Genomic DNA, 16744 nt, shown 5'->3' on the forward strand with positions numbered 1-16744 from the left:
TTTCATCAGTGCATTTTGTCCATTTCATCAGCTCACTATTTCACATTGTATAACTTGAAACGATTATTGAAATTTGCTTTTTGTATGCAGTATTACACTACTATACATGCCACATTAAACCATGAATATATAAAACCTATGTATATATAAAACCATCTCCAAATACCTTGTTACCTATACATTCGACAATCAACAATATCTATCGAAACGATAAAAAGAATAATATACAATTCAATCACTACATAATAATACATCCTCTTACACCTTCTACTTCTTCTTCTTCTTCAAAATCATTCCAATCTTCAAGAGTGGAATTACCAGTAGACCACCAACTTTTACCTTGTTTTTCTTTTCTTAGAAACTTATTTTGTAGAATTTCATCATTTTCAATTTTATGATTTTGATCTTGTCTTAAAATACGCCAATTAATAGGTATTTTAGTATTTCTCCAACTTTGAAAACTTTTTACAGTACATAAAATTTCAAATTCTTTTTCATCATATTCAAAAGGTTTAAATTCCCATTTATTTTTTTTAAATTGTGAAGAAGTATTAGGATTTCTACATTTAGTTAAATTTATAATTTTATCTAATTCAGATGTTCTAATTGATCTACAATCAATTATTGAAATTGTTCCTTTTGATTTAAATTTTATAAATGTTTTTAAAACTTTATCATCCGCTGATGTATTCTATAAAACCCCCAAAATTAGCATTTCATTCGAAATCTCATCATATATGTATATATATATATATATATAAACTCACATCAATTTCTAATATTTCCAAATTCTTTAATCCTTTAATTAATTTTATTAATCCTTCAGAAGTTATATCAATTGAATGACCAATTCTTAATTCTTTCAAATTCTTTCCTATTGGTATATTATCATCTCGATTAGAATTAGAAAGAAGATTATTTAAAAATTTATCTGAAATTCCTCCATTTAATCCTGTAAAATCTAAATCAATTCTTTCAATAATTGGAATAGTTTTTATAAATTCAATTAAATCTATTTCTAATTTATCTTTTTCATTTTTACTTAATCCTTTAAACATTTCATTCAATTCTGCTAATTCTAAAATTCTCAAATTCGGTAAAACTCCTATTAGATGATATAAAAATCTACCTTTTAAGCCCTTACATCCACTTAAATTCAAATGATTTAATCTACTTTTATATTTTGATTCTTGAAGAATTTCTGAAAATTTTTCAAAATCCTCATCGAATATATGAGTACATTCTTGAACATCAAATATTTCCAAATTAATCAATTTCTTAGCTAATAAAGGTAAAAATTCCGAAGCGTGTCGACCATAAGATTTCATACCTCCAATTCTGAGGCATTTCATTTTCAAAGATTGATGTTCGTCCATCGCCCGAATCAGAAATATAATATCTCCTAATGTCAAATCTTTGCATCTTGTAACATCTAAACTTTCCATATTTCTTAGACTTCGAGCAATCGTTCGGATTACCTCAGAGTTACATGCTTGAACACCTTTCAGATTGATTATCTTTAAACCAGGAGATCCAGACAATATATCGCATAATTCAGTTGTCGTTAATCGGTTCGCACCTCTCAGATCGATGGAACGGAGATTTGGCATCCATACGCGCACACCTTCAGTTCTGTCAATGAATGACGCCGATTTGTCAAAGGGCGAAAGACAAGGAATCAGTATGGATCCGCGCAAAGTGTTCAATCCTTGAAGTGACAAGGTCGTTATGAAAGGTAAAGACGATTCAACGATTCTCTTCAACGTATTTGGGTGTAAGACATGAGCAAAAGGGGTAAAATTTAGGTCTGACCACAATTGACCGTCGAGACAAAGATGTTGCCACGATTTCGACACCTGTTATTCAATTTAGCATCAAGCGGGAATATCTGTCTTGGATACTCACCCTACTGAGCTTGATCAGCTCCCTTTTGCCCCCAACTTCCCCGCTCCATCTTGTATTTCCAACGTCTGACTTGTGCATATCCAGCAGTGTCTTCAGGATTTGCACTTTAATCTCACGGGGAAGCACAGTATCAAAAAGATTCTGTTCGTCCTCAGCGATCTCTTCCGGCTCTTCCGACAACAATGCGGCCGAAGTATCAAGTAGCGGCATGGATGTAGCTCTAGGTCTAGTGATACGCTTTGGACGAGCTGTGTTCCTAGAATTCGTCACATGGTTCCTAGAGATATCTGAGACCGGGGATACTGTTCCCATGAATCGGTCCTTGGTGAACAATATACCCTCGTCGAGCTGTGTTGTAGCATCATCGGACAAATGACGAGCACGAGCCGCAGCAGGGATTAGATGGTTTGGATTGTGAGCAAAGTCTCGAACAGTGATCTCATGGTGACCCGTTTGGAGTATGCGTGTGGCTGCTTCATTCAAGTTTGCCAAGCGATGTGTTGAATGGACATGGAGGAGAGGAAGATGTGTTGTGACAGGTTCAGCGTTAACCGACTTGGTAGATTTGATAGACGCCAATGATGGATTACGCGAGATAGTTAATAGTGATTTTAGTCGGGATTTCTTGGGTCGGCTTGAATTTATGGAGGATGGAGGCATCAAACTGTCAATGCTAATCAACGAAGGAGGATTGCTTAAGCCAGAATTGTTTTCTGTCTCCTCATTCTTCGACCCTCTTAGATTCCTAAGTGAGCTTCTTGACCTTTCTAATCTCTGCCTAACAGCAGCTTTGAATTTAGATCGACGTGTGCCGTTGTGGAAGTTTTCAGTATCGTCAATTTCCGCTGTAGACAAACTAGATTGACCGTTGTTCTCCAACTCATCGTGACCATTCCTCGCAATGTCATTTGGTTCGGTATGATCCGAGGATCCGATGTCAGAATGGCTGGGATAGATTTGAGGTGAAGCAGAGAGCCTCTGATTAGTCTCAGGGGAAGATGCAAGAATTCCTCCGAATCCATAACTGTTTTGACGATTTCGAGTAAGTATTGATGGTGAGCTGATGAGCGGTTTGTATGGATCATTATTGAGAACACCTAAAATCGAAGCTGATGGAGGGGTCTGCAGGAGCGGATAGGAGTCGGAGGAGGAGGTGGTTAAGATAGTGTCGGATCGTTCCCTAGGGGACGTAATCGGGGTCTGAGGTCCGGAAAGAATGGGTATTGACGACGATGCCATGGCGGGTGGGCTAATCGTGGTAGATTACAATACGACTTGATGCGGGTTTTATGATGTGATAAGAGTTACACGACAGGTGATGGAAATACAACAAGGAATAAAGATATGGTGTTTAGTCGGTTGGCGATAGAAGGGCTTTAGATTGGCCAGCAACAGCGCAACGGTATTTGTTTGATCTACAATACAATGATATACACAGATAAAACAACAACAAGGAATATATAAGTGGTACAACGATGATAGGGTGATGACAAAAGACAGCAGGTAGTCCTACATGATATAAATTTATAAGACAACACGAGAGGATGTATTTGTCTTATCTGAATAAGATGAATATGGATTGAAGTTATGATGATTGCTAGTGTGAAGATAACGAGTAAATGCATCAACTACGAGTAATTACAAATGAATAAAATGCGGAGACTCCACATCGGACAAAGGGAATTCAAATAACCTCTTTAAAGGCGTTCAGGGTAAAATGCCTAGGAGATAAGATATGTGGCAAAGGGTTCTACTGATGAACAGGCTATTCGGTCGATCCAGTTTGCTTGACAGGTTCCAACCAAACTTTCAAACTAATTCCAGATTCGTTTGCGAAATCGATGGATTGAGGAGTCTCGGAAGCAGTACCTTTAGCGACTACTGTAGAACTGTCGATCGACTCTTTAGGTAAACTTGCGAAATCCACAGCTTTCATATCAGGACTTTTCATCCTTTCATAATTTTCAATTTCTTCTTTTGTCGGGGAAGCTATGCAAAATTTCCAGTCGGTCGTATTTCCAATTCTGTAGAAAGTTCCTGCGCTCGTCAGCATATTGCCACCCGCAATAATTGTATAAGTAGCTGAGGATGGTTTTGTTTTTTTAGTAAGATCGTCAACCTCTAGATACATCTTATAGTTTTCAGTATTCACACTGTAGTCTCATAAAAAACATAAGCAAAATCCGCCAAGAATCGTGAAGGGACCAACGAGACACTGATTATACGTACGACGTCTGCTCTGATCTATCAGTAGGCTTGGTGTCAGTCGAATAGCAACGACTCATAGATGTTCCAGAAGTCGAAGGACTCTTTGGCTTTGCGCGAATGCTTCTGAACATGATGCAGAACGATGATCAATGATTGTGTTGTAGAGGGTTGGAATGAGAAGAAGTATAAGATTTATACTGACTCGGTTAAGTTATTGATATCTATAAGAAAACTAGACTAAGGTGGCAAAAAGTCTGATTTACGAATCTGATTACGCAGAACATTCTTCTTGAAATACAAAGGTAAGATGGAATAATTCGTCCTATCAATTCTTGGGGATTCATTGTAATCCGTTTCGACCGGTATCACCTCTATCTCCAAAATACCTCAATTTGCAATTATAAGCTCGTTAGTCGAAGAGGTAAACGGAAGGACAAGTTGAAAATCAATGTCGTTATGCATTATACCGTCCATCTCAAAGGAGTGCTTCAATGGTTCGACAGAAAGCTGATGAACCTTTCATTGTTCTTATCGGAAATATCGGGCTAACGGTCATACTCCTTGGTCAAGGCTTCGTAGAAGACGGCACTATTTGCTATACCACTGTAGTCCTGCTATCTCGCCCAAGGTAAATTTAGGAATAGTATCGTTGTATAAAATGCTTGATAGGCTTTCTCAAAGTTGACATATGGAAGCTGTGAGTTTTCACTTGTTAGATTGGAAGTAGACTGTCTTTTTCGCTTGAACACCTAAATCTATATCAGCCTCCCCAGTTATGCCTTGGGTTCCTGCCCTCGAATAGTGTGTAATGCATGCAAATCGATGTGAATGTTGTGATATTACAATCCTCCTTTCGCACCTCTTCTTGCCATCTATGACGGGACAAAAGATCAGCTCCATATTCTTTTAAATCGTTTGCGGATATCAAAAGTGATTCTCTCACTCACCTCTACAATCTTCCACCCACTTGTCAATTCATTCTCCAATTCCTTCTCAACTCTAGTGACTACCATAGCATATCTACATTGTTCTACATCCCTTTCTGAACCTACAATTACTTCTCCAGTTTTCGCTGATCTAAATAACAATTGTTCTTGTGTTGCAAACGTTATAACGAATACGGGAACGTTGTTTTCCAACATCTTACCAGATGTCACCTGAAATAATCCCATAATTAGCCATAGTCTGAGATATGCCCACCAAAGTACGATTTACGTTGGAAAAGGAGACTACTCACATCAACATGTTTGATATCTAATATTTTACTATCTGAAACTAAGCCTTTTTTGGTATATTCTCCCATAGTTGCCCAAAGTACGTTAAAAGTCTGAAAAGGCATTCATATAAATCAGCTTGTCTATTACTTGAATTCCGTGAGAATACCGTTACTGATAATGAGCGGAATAGAGATTGGACGCACAGCTTCACCACACCATTGCCTCAAACTCTCTCTATCTGCACTTAAATAAGCATCAACAACTTCAGGTACAATATATTCTCTTAATTCTCCTGTCCAATTATCCATTCTAAAGGAAGGATCTATTTCTTTCATAGCTTTTATAACTTGTGCAGTTTCATTTTCTTCAAATAAACTTCCAACTTTAGTTCCTACAGTTCTAATCACTGAAACTATTGGTGAATCAGATTCGTAATACGTTTCAAGCCAACGTTGATATGTTGGTGATTCTTTTATAAAAGCGAATCTAGAAACTGTTTCCGGTTTATCCGATAACACTAAAGCTTCTCCAGCTCTATACATCCGGAAAACTCATTAGCACTGAATCCTTTTATCGATCATGTTGGATGATACCCAAATGATCTTGTGAAAGAGGGAACAATGCTCACTCTGGATTTTCCTCAACCTTTTTATGTACAACTTTACCAGCTTTAGCAGCTCTGATAGCTCTCAATTCTCTCTTTTTCCTTCTAGCATCTTTCTCTTCATATCCTCCATATCTACTTGAAACTCCAGTTGTATCGTCGAATGCATCTTCGATTGATTCAGCTATGACTTGATAGGTTTTTGTATCTCTTATAGGTTGAGTAGCTGAAGTAGCAGCAGAAACAAATCGAGAAGTAGCAGCTGAAATAGCTCTAAGTACTTCTGAATCTCTTAAAGCATGTTGAACTGCATCTTGAACTGATATTCCTGCTTTTTGTAAATCTCCCACAGCAGATTGAATTCTAGGATTGTTTTTAATTAAATTTGTAATCTAGTATAATATATACGTCAGTCAAATTACAACAGTAAATTATTGATCGAGAATGAATACTCACCCTTGTTTTTTCGTATATATCTCTTGCTCTTTTCATAGCAGCACTATCAGCCATTTTATCAACATCACCTTGTAATTGTTTAACATTATCTTGCCATCCTTTATTTTTTTCAATTTCTTCTTTTAAAACTTGTGTAAATACTGCCCATGGTGATCTAGGTGGAGAATTATCTTCAGGTGGTGGTTTAGATTTTTCTTTTTCTTTTGTATTTTCTTTACTTTCTTTTGATTTTTCTTTAGCTTCTTCAAGTAAACGAGATGAAGTTGAAATTGGTCTAAAAACTTGAATTTGAGTGGCGGGGTGAAATCTTGGTAAACCTCTTGCAGCAAGCAAAGGAGTTTGTCGAAGTTTTAACGCTCGTAGTAATATAGGTCGAGATCTCATCTTGTCTTCTGAGTTCAAAGAGCTATATATCTATGTTAGAAGATGTAAGAAAATCTTATATTAATGGCCGAAATTATATTTATTCTGACGACGATTTGGACTTTTTCAGACTGGTTCGGTAAAGATCTACCAATTCCGCCCAAGATTTAAAATGGGGTAAATAATTAAGTTTCACCTGATTTCCCCGCATCTATTGAATCAACTTGACCATCTTAAAAAGGTCATCTCGACGTGTTCATCAATATCAATAGCATAATCAGCATATTATTATAATCCATATACCACCAGCTCAACTCTGCCATCTTCTGAGATCTACTCAATATGTCAGATCCAGATGCTGAGCGAAAAGCAAAAGCAGAAAGAGCTAAAAAGCTAGTACGTACAGTTCATTCTTGAACACGCTGTATTATGTCAACTTTACTGATGCTAAAATCATAGCTTGCACAAAGGCAGAAAAAGAAAAAGGCTGAAGCTGCAGGAGCTTCACCTGCACCTACACCAGGATCTCCAGCTCAATCTCTTGCCGATACGACAACAAATGTAGCTTCCGCAAGGACCAGCTTAAGCTTGGACGATAATGCTAGAGCAGAATTAGAAAAGCCAGAATTTGAATCAGCGCAGAAGGATGACAAGGAAGTGAAGGAGGAAAATAAGGCAGAGGAACAAGATAAGACACCCCCACCGGTCAAAGATGAAGCAATGAAGGAGGCTGAACATCTATCGAAAGAAGCGCCAGAGAATAGTAAGAAGAAAAAGAAGAAGGGCAAAAAAGGCAAGAGTCAATCAGGAGCAGAAGAGGATGAGAATGACAAAGACCAAAATATAGAAGATGATACAGCACCTCCAACGCCGCATTCAGATGATGTATCGACTTTCGCAGAAACAACGATGCCTTTGAAATCAGCTCATACCCAAAGCGAGGAAGCTATACCGGCTGAAATGGTACCAGAACCTCAAGAGGAGATGAATCCTCCGAAAATCACCCCAGACGCAACTTCCGAACTACGCGAAACAATCTCTCTACTGATTGCTGAACGATCGGATCTTCAAGATCAAGTAACTTCCTTGCAAACCCAATTAAATTCTGCTAAAGGAGATTCGCAGTTGCTCGCTGAAGGCAGAGATTTGATCTCCAAGTTGGAAGCAGATAAAGCGACGTTGGAGTTCAGGATAAATGGTTTGGAATCTGATGCTCAGAAAGTATCTTCCTTACAAGAAGAGTTACAGAGAATACGGAAGGAATATGACAGTATACAAGGGGAGAAAGACACTTTGAGCAGTGAGAATAGCAGGTTAGAAAATGAATTGAAAGAGTCTAGCGAGAAAGAGAAGGAACGTATAGCGCAATTGGAGAAAGCACTGGAGAGGGAAAGAGCTAGGGAAAGTGGACTGGAAGCTGAAGTTGGAAGGTTGAGGCAGGTGAGTAAGGGAATGGAAATTCTGGGGCTTGCACTGACAGTGTTTACAGAGCAATACGGACTTGTCGACAAGCTTAGAGAATATTACGAAAGATTTAGAATTGGCGAAAGGAAATTCGGCCTTCTCAACCAAAGAACTCGAAGATTTACAATCTGCTCATAAGGCTTTACAGGAATCACATTCCGACTTGACGTCAGCACACGACACTTTACGCTCAACTCATGATCAACTATTCACTTCGCATACAGATCTCCAATCCACTCATGAATCTTCAGCAACAAAGATCAAGTCGTTGGAAGACAGTTTATTGTCTTCGAAAACTGAACTGGAAGCTGCGAAGAGTAGATTGAGTACTATTAGTAAAAAAGCAGAAAGTTCAGAGAAGAAAAAGACAGCTTTGCAGGCAGAGAACGATGAGTTGGTCAAACAACTTGAAGAGGTTAGAGGTAAAGTTGTTGAAGCTATGGAAGAGAAGGCTACTATGGCTAGTGCTGTGGAAAGTTGGGAAGTGAAAGGTAAAAATTGGGAAAAGTCAAAAGCGGAATTAGAAGGTCAAGTTGAAGAAGGAAAGACACTACATGAACAAGTTACTTCATTGGCCGAAGAAAATCGTTCGAAAGATGAATTGATCGAGAAACTACGACCACTCGAAAGCAAAGTTGACGAGTTAGAAACAGAACTGCTTAATCTGAAAAATACACTGGCGGAACGTGATCAAACGATAGCAAAGGATAAATTATCAATATCAGAGAAGGATTCTTTAATATCACAATATGAGAATAACACAACATTATCAAACGAATTAGAAAATTCACGAGGCGAAATAGAATCTTTGAAAAATGAATTAAAGACCTCAAAGAAAAATCTTGAATTTGCTCAAAATCAAATATCTTCAAAGTCAGAAGATCAAACAAAGACGAACAATAAAGAGGAAAATGAAAATGAGAATGAGAGTATTTCTTCATCATCAAGAATATTGGAAATTTCAAACCTCACTTCTAAAATACGTTCATTAGAAAATGAATTATACGAATCTAATAAAAATTTACATAATCTTACTAAACAATTCACAGATCTTTCTTTAAATCGTGATTCAATTCAAAAAGAAAGAGATGATTTATTGTTATCTCGAAATTCAATTTCATCTCCACCAATAAAAAGAATACAATCAAATTTAAATACTTCATTAGATTCAATTTTACCTCCTAGTGTTAGACATAAAAGACAAATTTCATTAAATGCATTAAAAGCAAGAATGGAATATAATAATAAACCATCTTTAAATAAAGTAAAATCTTTTAAAGAAAATGAAATTGAAATTGAAAATAATAATATAAATGAATTATCAGAAGATAATCAATTTAAATTAAAAAATAATTTAAGAATACCTCATTCACAAAGACGTCAATTTGGAGATGAAATTATGTTTTGTTGTCCAGCTTGTGAAGGTGATTTAATAACAATATGAGTTAATTAAAATGATATCATCAATATGATTAAATCAAAACTCAAAGTAATTAGAATCAAGGTTAATTCGAATCATAACAAAGTAGATAAAAAGAAAAATCATTGTAAATTATTTAATAGCATATATACATAATTACATTTTCAATTTCCCATGCATATACTATAATGAATTTGAATAAATCTACATATTCCTTAATAATAAATTTTACAACATTGTTAAAAGTTTATACAGAGATGTATTGTAGTAAATGTGAATCGATTGACATAAGGGGGTAGTTTTTTTATCCTAAAAATACTGTATCATCTATTTCTATACCAAATTCTTCTTTTGCCATAGCTTCAAATTGTTTTTGTAATTTATCTTCCCATCCACCTTTCTCTTTAGGTAAGAAACCTATCAAACAAAATTAACTTTTAATCAAGATGATTTTGGTTTTATTCCAGAACGAGACTTACGTTGTTTTTTCAATGTGAACCAGAATACTAAATCAACAATACCAAGTGTACATTTAAATATAAATGCATCTAATCTATCTTTTAACCAAGTTGAAATTCCAACTGAATTTAATGACCTTGAACCTGTTAATGAATTTGTATAACCTGTTGATGCCCACTAAAGAAGTCAAAAAATAGAAGTCAATTGGGTTATTTCACTTAACTCAATTCAATTGTGAACTTACTCTGGCTGTCAAATTTACTCTTGACGAAGGAGAACCCAGTAGCTTTTTGTACCAATCGCATTAGTCGCTCACTCCGCACCATCATATGAAATACCTCAATAGCCCACCTGGTTATTAGCTTGCATCATCCTCTGACATCGAGTTAAGAAGATTAATTCCTTTTAAAGGAATATATGTTAGCTTAAAGCCTTTTACAAATGACCTATGATTAACACACCCTCGGTATAAGCTGTTCATTCTCCAACATCTTCTTCATCCTTTCTTTCAATTCAACTTGTTGTTCATATTGACTTTTTTCCGGTACCTTTTCTTTTTGTTTCTTACCTTTATTGACTTGGAAAGGACGAAGTAAAATCGCAGATGCAAACCTGAAGTAGTTCCGTCAACCTCCATTCTCTTGTACGGCAAAATCAAGACGGAACTTACATATTAGCATCCAATGCTATACCCCATTTTCTAGCTATAGTTTCTATTTTAGGCACGTCTAAGACAAATAAAGATCTCCATAATGTACAATAATCTTCTCTAAATTCTCTAGGCAAGCTTATGTATAGTCCATGATCTATGAGTACCTATAGTAAGAAAGTCAATACCCGCTCACTACGCGTTACTGACAATTATTACAACAGGCAGATAGAAGAACTCACTATTTGCGGTTTACCCTTTTTAGTAGGATGAGGGCGTACAAGGATATTACCAGGATGAGGATCACAATGTATGAATCCCCAAGAAAAAGTCATAGCTGACATAGTTGATATGGCCAAATCCATTGTCTCTCTCAAATCCAAATTCCATTTCTCCAGCTGTTGGCGATCGTTAAGCCTGCGACGACCAGTGCAATATCAGTATAAGCCCTGATCGAAGTTGAGTTCCAGAAATGACTCACCTGCAACCATCGACCCATTCCATAACCATTATCCTATCACTCTCAATACATCCTTCAGCCTCGCCGTAGACCTTTGGCACATAGACATCATCTCTCAATTCAGGCGTTTGGGCGAGAAGTTCAGAACACCGTCGAGCATTGTTCGCTTCGTTTCTGAAAGAGGTTTCAAGTCGCATTTGGGACGATACATATTTTGCGCTGTTCGGCATACTAGTTAGGAGGCAGTCTGGGAAAAGAAAGAGGGTGATCTCACACAAAATACACTATGGGGAGGTCAGCTTATTATACATTCAACGTGAAAATAGGCGCTTACTCGGCATATCGAATAACTTCTCGCTCACCCACATCAAAGCCCTATATTATACATCATCAGCAAAGAACGCAACGAGATCGTGATACCTCTATGACCCACCTATAACTGAACAGATCCCACTCCATTTGCTTCTCAATAGCGGGCTTCTGAACTTTCACGGCCACAACTTTTCCTTCTCCTCCTATTTTAGGATGAAGAGTCGCTTTATGCACTTGAGCTATTGATGCAGATGCCAAAGGTTCCTCCGAAAACGTTTGGAAAACATCAAGAGGGTTGATCGATAAGTCTTTTTGGAAGACCTTAATTATTCTGGTTGTCAGTATGTTACAAGGGGTCGAGAAAGGCTGCAATCAAATACTTACGCCTATAACCTCATCGTATGATACTGCTGGTGCTCTATCGAATACATGTCCGAAAGCTTCTCTATATGGCTTAGGCAGTAACGCAGCTTGAAGGCCTGTCATACATATCTTTTCAGTTAATACCCCTCTACTTCAACTGAGGACCAGAAAAAGATCAAGGCTCACCCAAAGCTTGACCCAACTTTAGATATAATCCTTGGTTCGTATCTATAACCCATTTTAACCGACTCGCTACCCTTTCATGTAACGCTTCTATCTGATCCGCCTTTGAAGGGGAAAAATTGATCTTGTCTATAGTCCAAGCCTACAGATCAGCTCAAGTTGGATGCAGTAGATCGAGGAACTTACAATCTAAAGTACACAATAACCTATCATACGAGTACGTTTAGCTAAGCTTAAACAGAATTCCGAGGTCAGACTTACCCTATATACGCTGTTTTTAGACTCCTCGTCACAGCACTGGCATTGAGTTTGTCATCGCACACCCAGAGACCAGTGATTATCCCTGCCGTTATAGCTCCTCTTTGAGCCCATTTCGTACCCCTCGATCGAGGTTTCGGCGGCGTTGCACTGGATGAGTTGAAACGTATACGGATTGTTGACCGTGCCGTTCTCGGTATTCCGAAGAGGCTGATCTGTTTTGGACGTATCATCTCTGACCTCCTCGTGTCTGGGCAAGCTCAACTGTCTGACTGGGATACTGATGTATAGACAGACTTGATGTTTATCAACGATATTGATAACTTTATCTCAAAAGTTGGGTAGAGATCGGCAAAAAGTCATATACACAGAGTGGACATTGCCGATTGTATTGACGTCAGCGTAACTTCTTAGATAATTACGATCTGATCCTGGTTGAGGTTTAACTTTCAACTACGAATAAATCCTATGTATGGTCTTGACAATCTGCGGAGGTCCCCGACAGGACAGTTAATTGGAAAGTCTTGGCGTTTAAATATGGTATGAACGACCGCAAAGGTTCCAGCGTTGGAGACCACGAGTTTGGATCTCTCGTTTGTATACTAGATGGAGAAGCGGTATTTGATCTTCTATTAGCCTACTGCCTTCCCAGGAATTCTGGGGTCGTATAGAGGAGGCATGGGGAACAAATCGTCAACTCTATCCAAGTGAGTTGTCGAATTCCGTAATAATTTTAAGCTGATGAACTATATAGAAATAATACACACTCTGATACCAAACCGGATCAAGCACCAAAGAACATCAAGAAGATCAAGCAAAACGAGACCTCACATGAGCTTCTTCCACCTACATACACCACAAATGTATTTCCAGAACTTCATTCCGAAAGATTACGTAGAGAATTGATTGCAATCGATGCGATGAGGGCAGAAATCCGAGCGAAGAAGCAGGTGGAGGATGGATTGCCTGCCTACACGGAGAAGAAGTGACATAGTGTCATCTGCTATATTTGGTGAGAGGTACTGTTGTTATACACGATAGATATGCAGGTTGATAGTAGTGCCAAGTCTCACTCGGACCGATATCCGCTGTTATATCACAATATTTGATCATCTCGGTACACGCCTCCGCCATGCGCAAACCTTCCGTCCGATTCGACAGATACTTAACAAGGATGGCATGATTCTCGTGACCCTGCTACCTATAAGCATTTGCAATAATCATATAAAATGTATGCATTCGAGGGCGTAGCAGCAGAGGGTCTTTTGAATGCCGAATATCGGTCTTCACCGAGCCGAGGCCAACTATTTCAGGGCTTTGAGAAAAGTCTGTAACTCTCATTTCCTCTTGACGGTGCAATTCGATTTGGTACCAACTCGTACATACATAGCCACAACATCTGCTCGAATCTTCATACCGTATCATGTGTATGATCAGTGTCATATAGTCTTATGAGATCAGCCAAAACAATCATTGATCATGCTTGAGCCAACAATCCCACATGATCTTGAGAAATCTCGAGATTCTTCTCATAGCTCTTCAACAGCTGCAGAATTATCCAAAAATGAAGAACCAGAGTCACCGCTTCGTCCACCCTATCGAAGCAAATACTTAGACTCCATGGAATCACCTTCAATTTCGGATTCAGAACATCATGATACTTTCGATTCTACTTTAACTACTTCTCGACCTAGAGCATTTTCGAAATCGAAATCCCCTCATATAGCTTCATCAAGTCAGACTTATCAATCAGGAGGTGATTTATCAAGAATGGTAAGTGGATTATCGAGAATGTCTTCTAGACAAGCAAATCAACTGGAAAGTGATTTAAGAAGGCATATATCGATACACGGGAAAAGGAGGCATTCGGCAGGTATAATGGAAGATAGAGCTGTAGTGGATTTAGGTAATGGTGAAGAAGAAGTTATCATTGTTGATTGGATACCGGATGATCCGGATGTGAGTCTTGATCTTTGCGGTAATTTTTCAATACGATTGCAAGCTGAATGGAAAATTTCAGAATCCTTTCAACTGGCATACTTCTAGGAAATACGCGATACTCCTGACTTGCGTTTTCATCACCTTCACCGGAGCTGCCTCTTTGGTTTCGGTTGGAATCTTGTCTCAATGGGGCCCAGGATACTTTGATGTGTCGAGAGAAGTGTTTTTGCTGCAATTGACGCTACCCATGATGGCTATCGCATTTACACCTATGGTATTAGCGCCTCTTAGTGAACTGGTAAGTCTTTCTGGTCAAGTTTGACAGCTTTAAGGCTAATGCCCCGTTGCCAGATTGGACGAAATATGATATATCAAATCACTTCAGTGGTGTAAGTACATTTCCTACGCGTTTATAATTATCTCAAATCGTCACTCTTTCCACGCCTGAGCCAAAAAGCTAAGTCGCTCAGAAGATAAGTGACCTCGCTCACGTAACCCTCCTTCCGCTCTCATGCTCTCTTTTCCATCTAACCCTGTGTAGCTCGCTTATGTCTTCTACTGTTCCACAGAAACCTCCTATTATTCATACCTCAATGCCTCTCCAAAAACCACAACGGAATCCTTACTGCTCGATTCTTCCAGGTAAGCTATCCTTGTAAGATTCATACACAAAAAATCATCTTACCCACTAAATCTTGGACAGGGTATGGCCAGTAGTGTTGGAAACTCGATGGTCGGAGGCACGGTCGCAGACATGTTTTATCCTCGGCAACGTGGAATAGCTATGGGTGTTTTCAGCGTTATGATATTTTGCGCACAAGGAAGTGGTATACCCGCAGTAGGTTGGATAGGTCAAAATTTAGGAATGAGGTGGTCTTATATTGTGAGTCTTTTGATTTGGGATGTGAGATCTTTACTAATGTCATCTCTTACATCAGATTCTAACTGTAGCAGCAGCTCTCAATGTCATACTAAACGCCATTGTTCTACGTGAAACTCGAGCGGATGTTTTGTTATCAAGAAGAGCCAAAAAATTGACGAAAAAGACCGGAAAGAAACATCTATGCGCGGCAGATTTACAAAAGACTAGTTTCTTAACTATGATGCGAATATCCTTGATAAGGCCGTTTCGTAAGCCAGCCACGTCTCGCGACCATGCCCCAACATATGCTGATATGTATCAATATTATCACAGAATACCTGATCACTGAGCCGATAGTGACGGCATTATCAGCCTGGATAGGTTTCGCTTGGTCCTGCGTTTTCATCTTCGGCTCATCGGTGATATTGGTTTTCGAGGCGTATGGTTTCAATCCAGCTCAAGCAGCAAGTTTCGAAGTGTGAGTAACATTTGCAAATTATCTTATCAGCTCGGCGTAGCCATAGCTAATGTAATGATTCGAAATCTCAGTACACTAGCTATAGCAGCTTTTATAGGTTTCGCATGTCAATTTCACCAAGATCACTTGTATCGAAAAGCAGCAAAGAAGAACAACGGTAAAGCACCACCAGAAGCGAGATTATATTGGGCAGCGTATGGAGGCTTGATGTTCCCCTTATTCTGCTTCATATACGCTTGGACAGCTAGAGCCGGTGTAGTACATTGGGCTGTTCCTGCAGTTTGTCTTGTTGGGTGCTATACGGGTATATTCATGATGTACACTGGTGTTTTGTGAGTCCGACCGATCCACTATCTATCATAACGTTCTGATGATGAATATGGTATAGTACATACCTTGCGGATGCGTATGAGATTTACTCTTCATCTGCGCAAGCTTCACAGAGTTTCATTAGAAATCTATTTTCTGGATTATTCCCTTTATTCAGTAAACAAATGGTGAGCTTGCTTCAATTCCAATGAATAAAATCTGCTAATCGAGCACAATTATACTTTAGTATCAAGGAATGGGATATCAATATGCTTCAACACTAGTCGCAGTTATAGCTCTGATACTTGCTGCTGCACCGTTTCTGTTAATTATATATGGAAAGAAATTACGAAAACGAAGTAAAGTTTGTAGTACGTTGTATAAAGAGGATTGATCAATTTATTACACCATCACTATAATGCATAAATCTACAATTCATGGTGAAATTCAGCAGGCATGTGATGATTCCATAAGTTTCGCATGTTCGGGAATATGCATGTAAATAACATAATTAAGCTTTTCGTACAATTTTTTGGTCCGCCCTGAGTGATATACAGAGTGCCTTTTAACCGACACATCCGACGATCATCTCGGTTCCCATGATTTTTCTTGGCGAAAAGGCGTTCTCCATTATTGTTTATTCTATATTGCTTGAAGCGATTTCGGTATAAACGAAATATCCTATAAGGTTAACTGGACAAGCTGCAGAATGATGCCCACATATGATTCAGTTCCAACTCGAAATGTAGTGCTTTTGCCTGTAAAGAAGGATGGACTTTAGCTCGAAATGGGACTTGCGTTGCACAATAGCTTGTTCTTTCTTGACCATATTA

General features: G+C 38.3%; 7 protein-coding genes across 7 annotated transcripts; 3 read left to right on the forward strand and 4 right to left on the reverse strand.

Annotated features, from left to right (window-relative positions):
- Window positions 1-238: 238 nt before the first annotated feature.
- On the reverse strand, window positions 239-3144 carry I206_107280 (uncharacterized protein; the record flags this gene model as incomplete). Its single annotated transcript, XM_019156899.1, has 3 exons — window positions 239-691; window positions 768-1856; window positions 1906-3144. The coding sequence occupies 3 exons, from the start codon at window positions 3142-3144 to the stop codon at window positions 239-241; spliced, it is 2781 nt and encodes a 926-aa protein (XP_019009617.1).
- A 526-nt stretch (window positions 3145-3670) lies between these two features.
- I206_107281 (uncharacterized protein) lies at window positions 3671-4036 on the reverse strand (the record flags this gene model as incomplete). The annotated part of the gene is made up of 1 exon (XM_019156898.1): window positions 3671-4036. The coding sequence occupies one exon, from the start codon at window positions 4034-4036 to the stop codon at window positions 3671-3673; it is 366 nt and encodes a 121-aa protein (XP_019009616.1).
- Window positions 4037-4952: 916 nt separating this feature from the next.
- Window positions 4953-6774, reverse strand: I206_107282 (uncharacterized protein; the record flags this gene model as incomplete). Its single annotated transcript, XM_019156897.1, has 6 exons — window positions 4953-4985; window positions 5061-5270; window positions 5351-5440; window positions 5534-5864; window positions 5959-6326; window positions 6391-6774. The coding sequence occupies 6 exons, from the start codon at window positions 6772-6774 to the stop codon at window positions 4953-4955; spliced, it is 1416 nt and encodes a 471-aa protein (XP_019009615.1).
- A 321-nt stretch (window positions 6775-7095) lies between these two features.
- Window positions 7096-9661, forward strand: I206_107283 (uncharacterized protein; the record flags this gene model as incomplete). The annotated part of the gene is made up of 3 exons (XM_019156896.1): window positions 7096-7149; window positions 7213-8193; window positions 8243-9661. 3 exons carry the CDS (start codon window positions 7096-7098, stop codon window positions 9659-9661), a joined length of 2454 nt encoding a protein of 817 aa, XP_019009614.1.
- A 280-nt stretch (window positions 9662-9941) lies between these two features.
- Window positions 9942-12554, reverse strand: I206_107284 (uncharacterized protein; the record flags this gene model as incomplete). The annotated part of the gene is made up of 14 exons (XM_070203488.1): window positions 9942-10054; window positions 10117-10273; window positions 10341-10382; window positions 10448-10498; window positions 10558-10708; window positions 10767-10912; window positions 10988-11162; window positions 11227-11452; window positions 11540-11580; window positions 11639-11838; window positions 11902-11996; window positions 12067-12192; window positions 12250-12269; window positions 12325-12554. The coding sequence occupies 14 exons, from the start codon at window positions 12552-12554 to the stop codon at window positions 9942-9944; spliced, it is 1773 nt and encodes a 590-aa protein (XP_070059589.1).
- Window positions 12555-12999: 445 nt separating this feature from the next.
- On the forward strand, window positions 13000-13310 carry I206_107285 (uncharacterized protein; the record flags this gene model as incomplete). Its single annotated transcript, XM_019156894.1, has 2 exons — window positions 13000-13028; window positions 13076-13310. 2 exons carry the CDS (start codon window positions 13000-13002, stop codon window positions 13308-13310), a joined length of 264 nt encoding a protein of 87 aa, XP_019009612.1.
- Window positions 13311-13800: 490 nt separating this feature from the next.
- Window positions 13801-16305, forward strand: I206_107286 (uncharacterized protein; the record flags this gene model as incomplete). The annotated part of the gene is made up of 10 exons (XM_019156893.1): window positions 13801-14280; window positions 14342-14560; window positions 14614-14651; window positions 14832-14904; window positions 14966-15145; window positions 15201-15393; window positions 15458-15602; window positions 15674-15934; window positions 15991-16099; window positions 16159-16305. The coding sequence occupies 10 exons, from the start codon at window positions 13801-13803 to the stop codon at window positions 16303-16305; spliced, it is 1845 nt and encodes a 614-aa protein (XP_019009611.1).
- Between the last annotated feature and the right edge of the window lie 439 nt (window positions 16306-16744).

The sequence above is a fragment of the Kwoniella pini genome, chromosome 10 (genome assembly GCF_000512605.2).
Source record: "Kwoniella pini CBS 10737 chromosome 10, complete sequence".
NCBI classification, from domain to species: Eukaryota; Fungi; Basidiomycota; class Tremellomycetes; order Tremellales; family Cryptococcaceae; genus Kwoniella; species Kwoniella pini.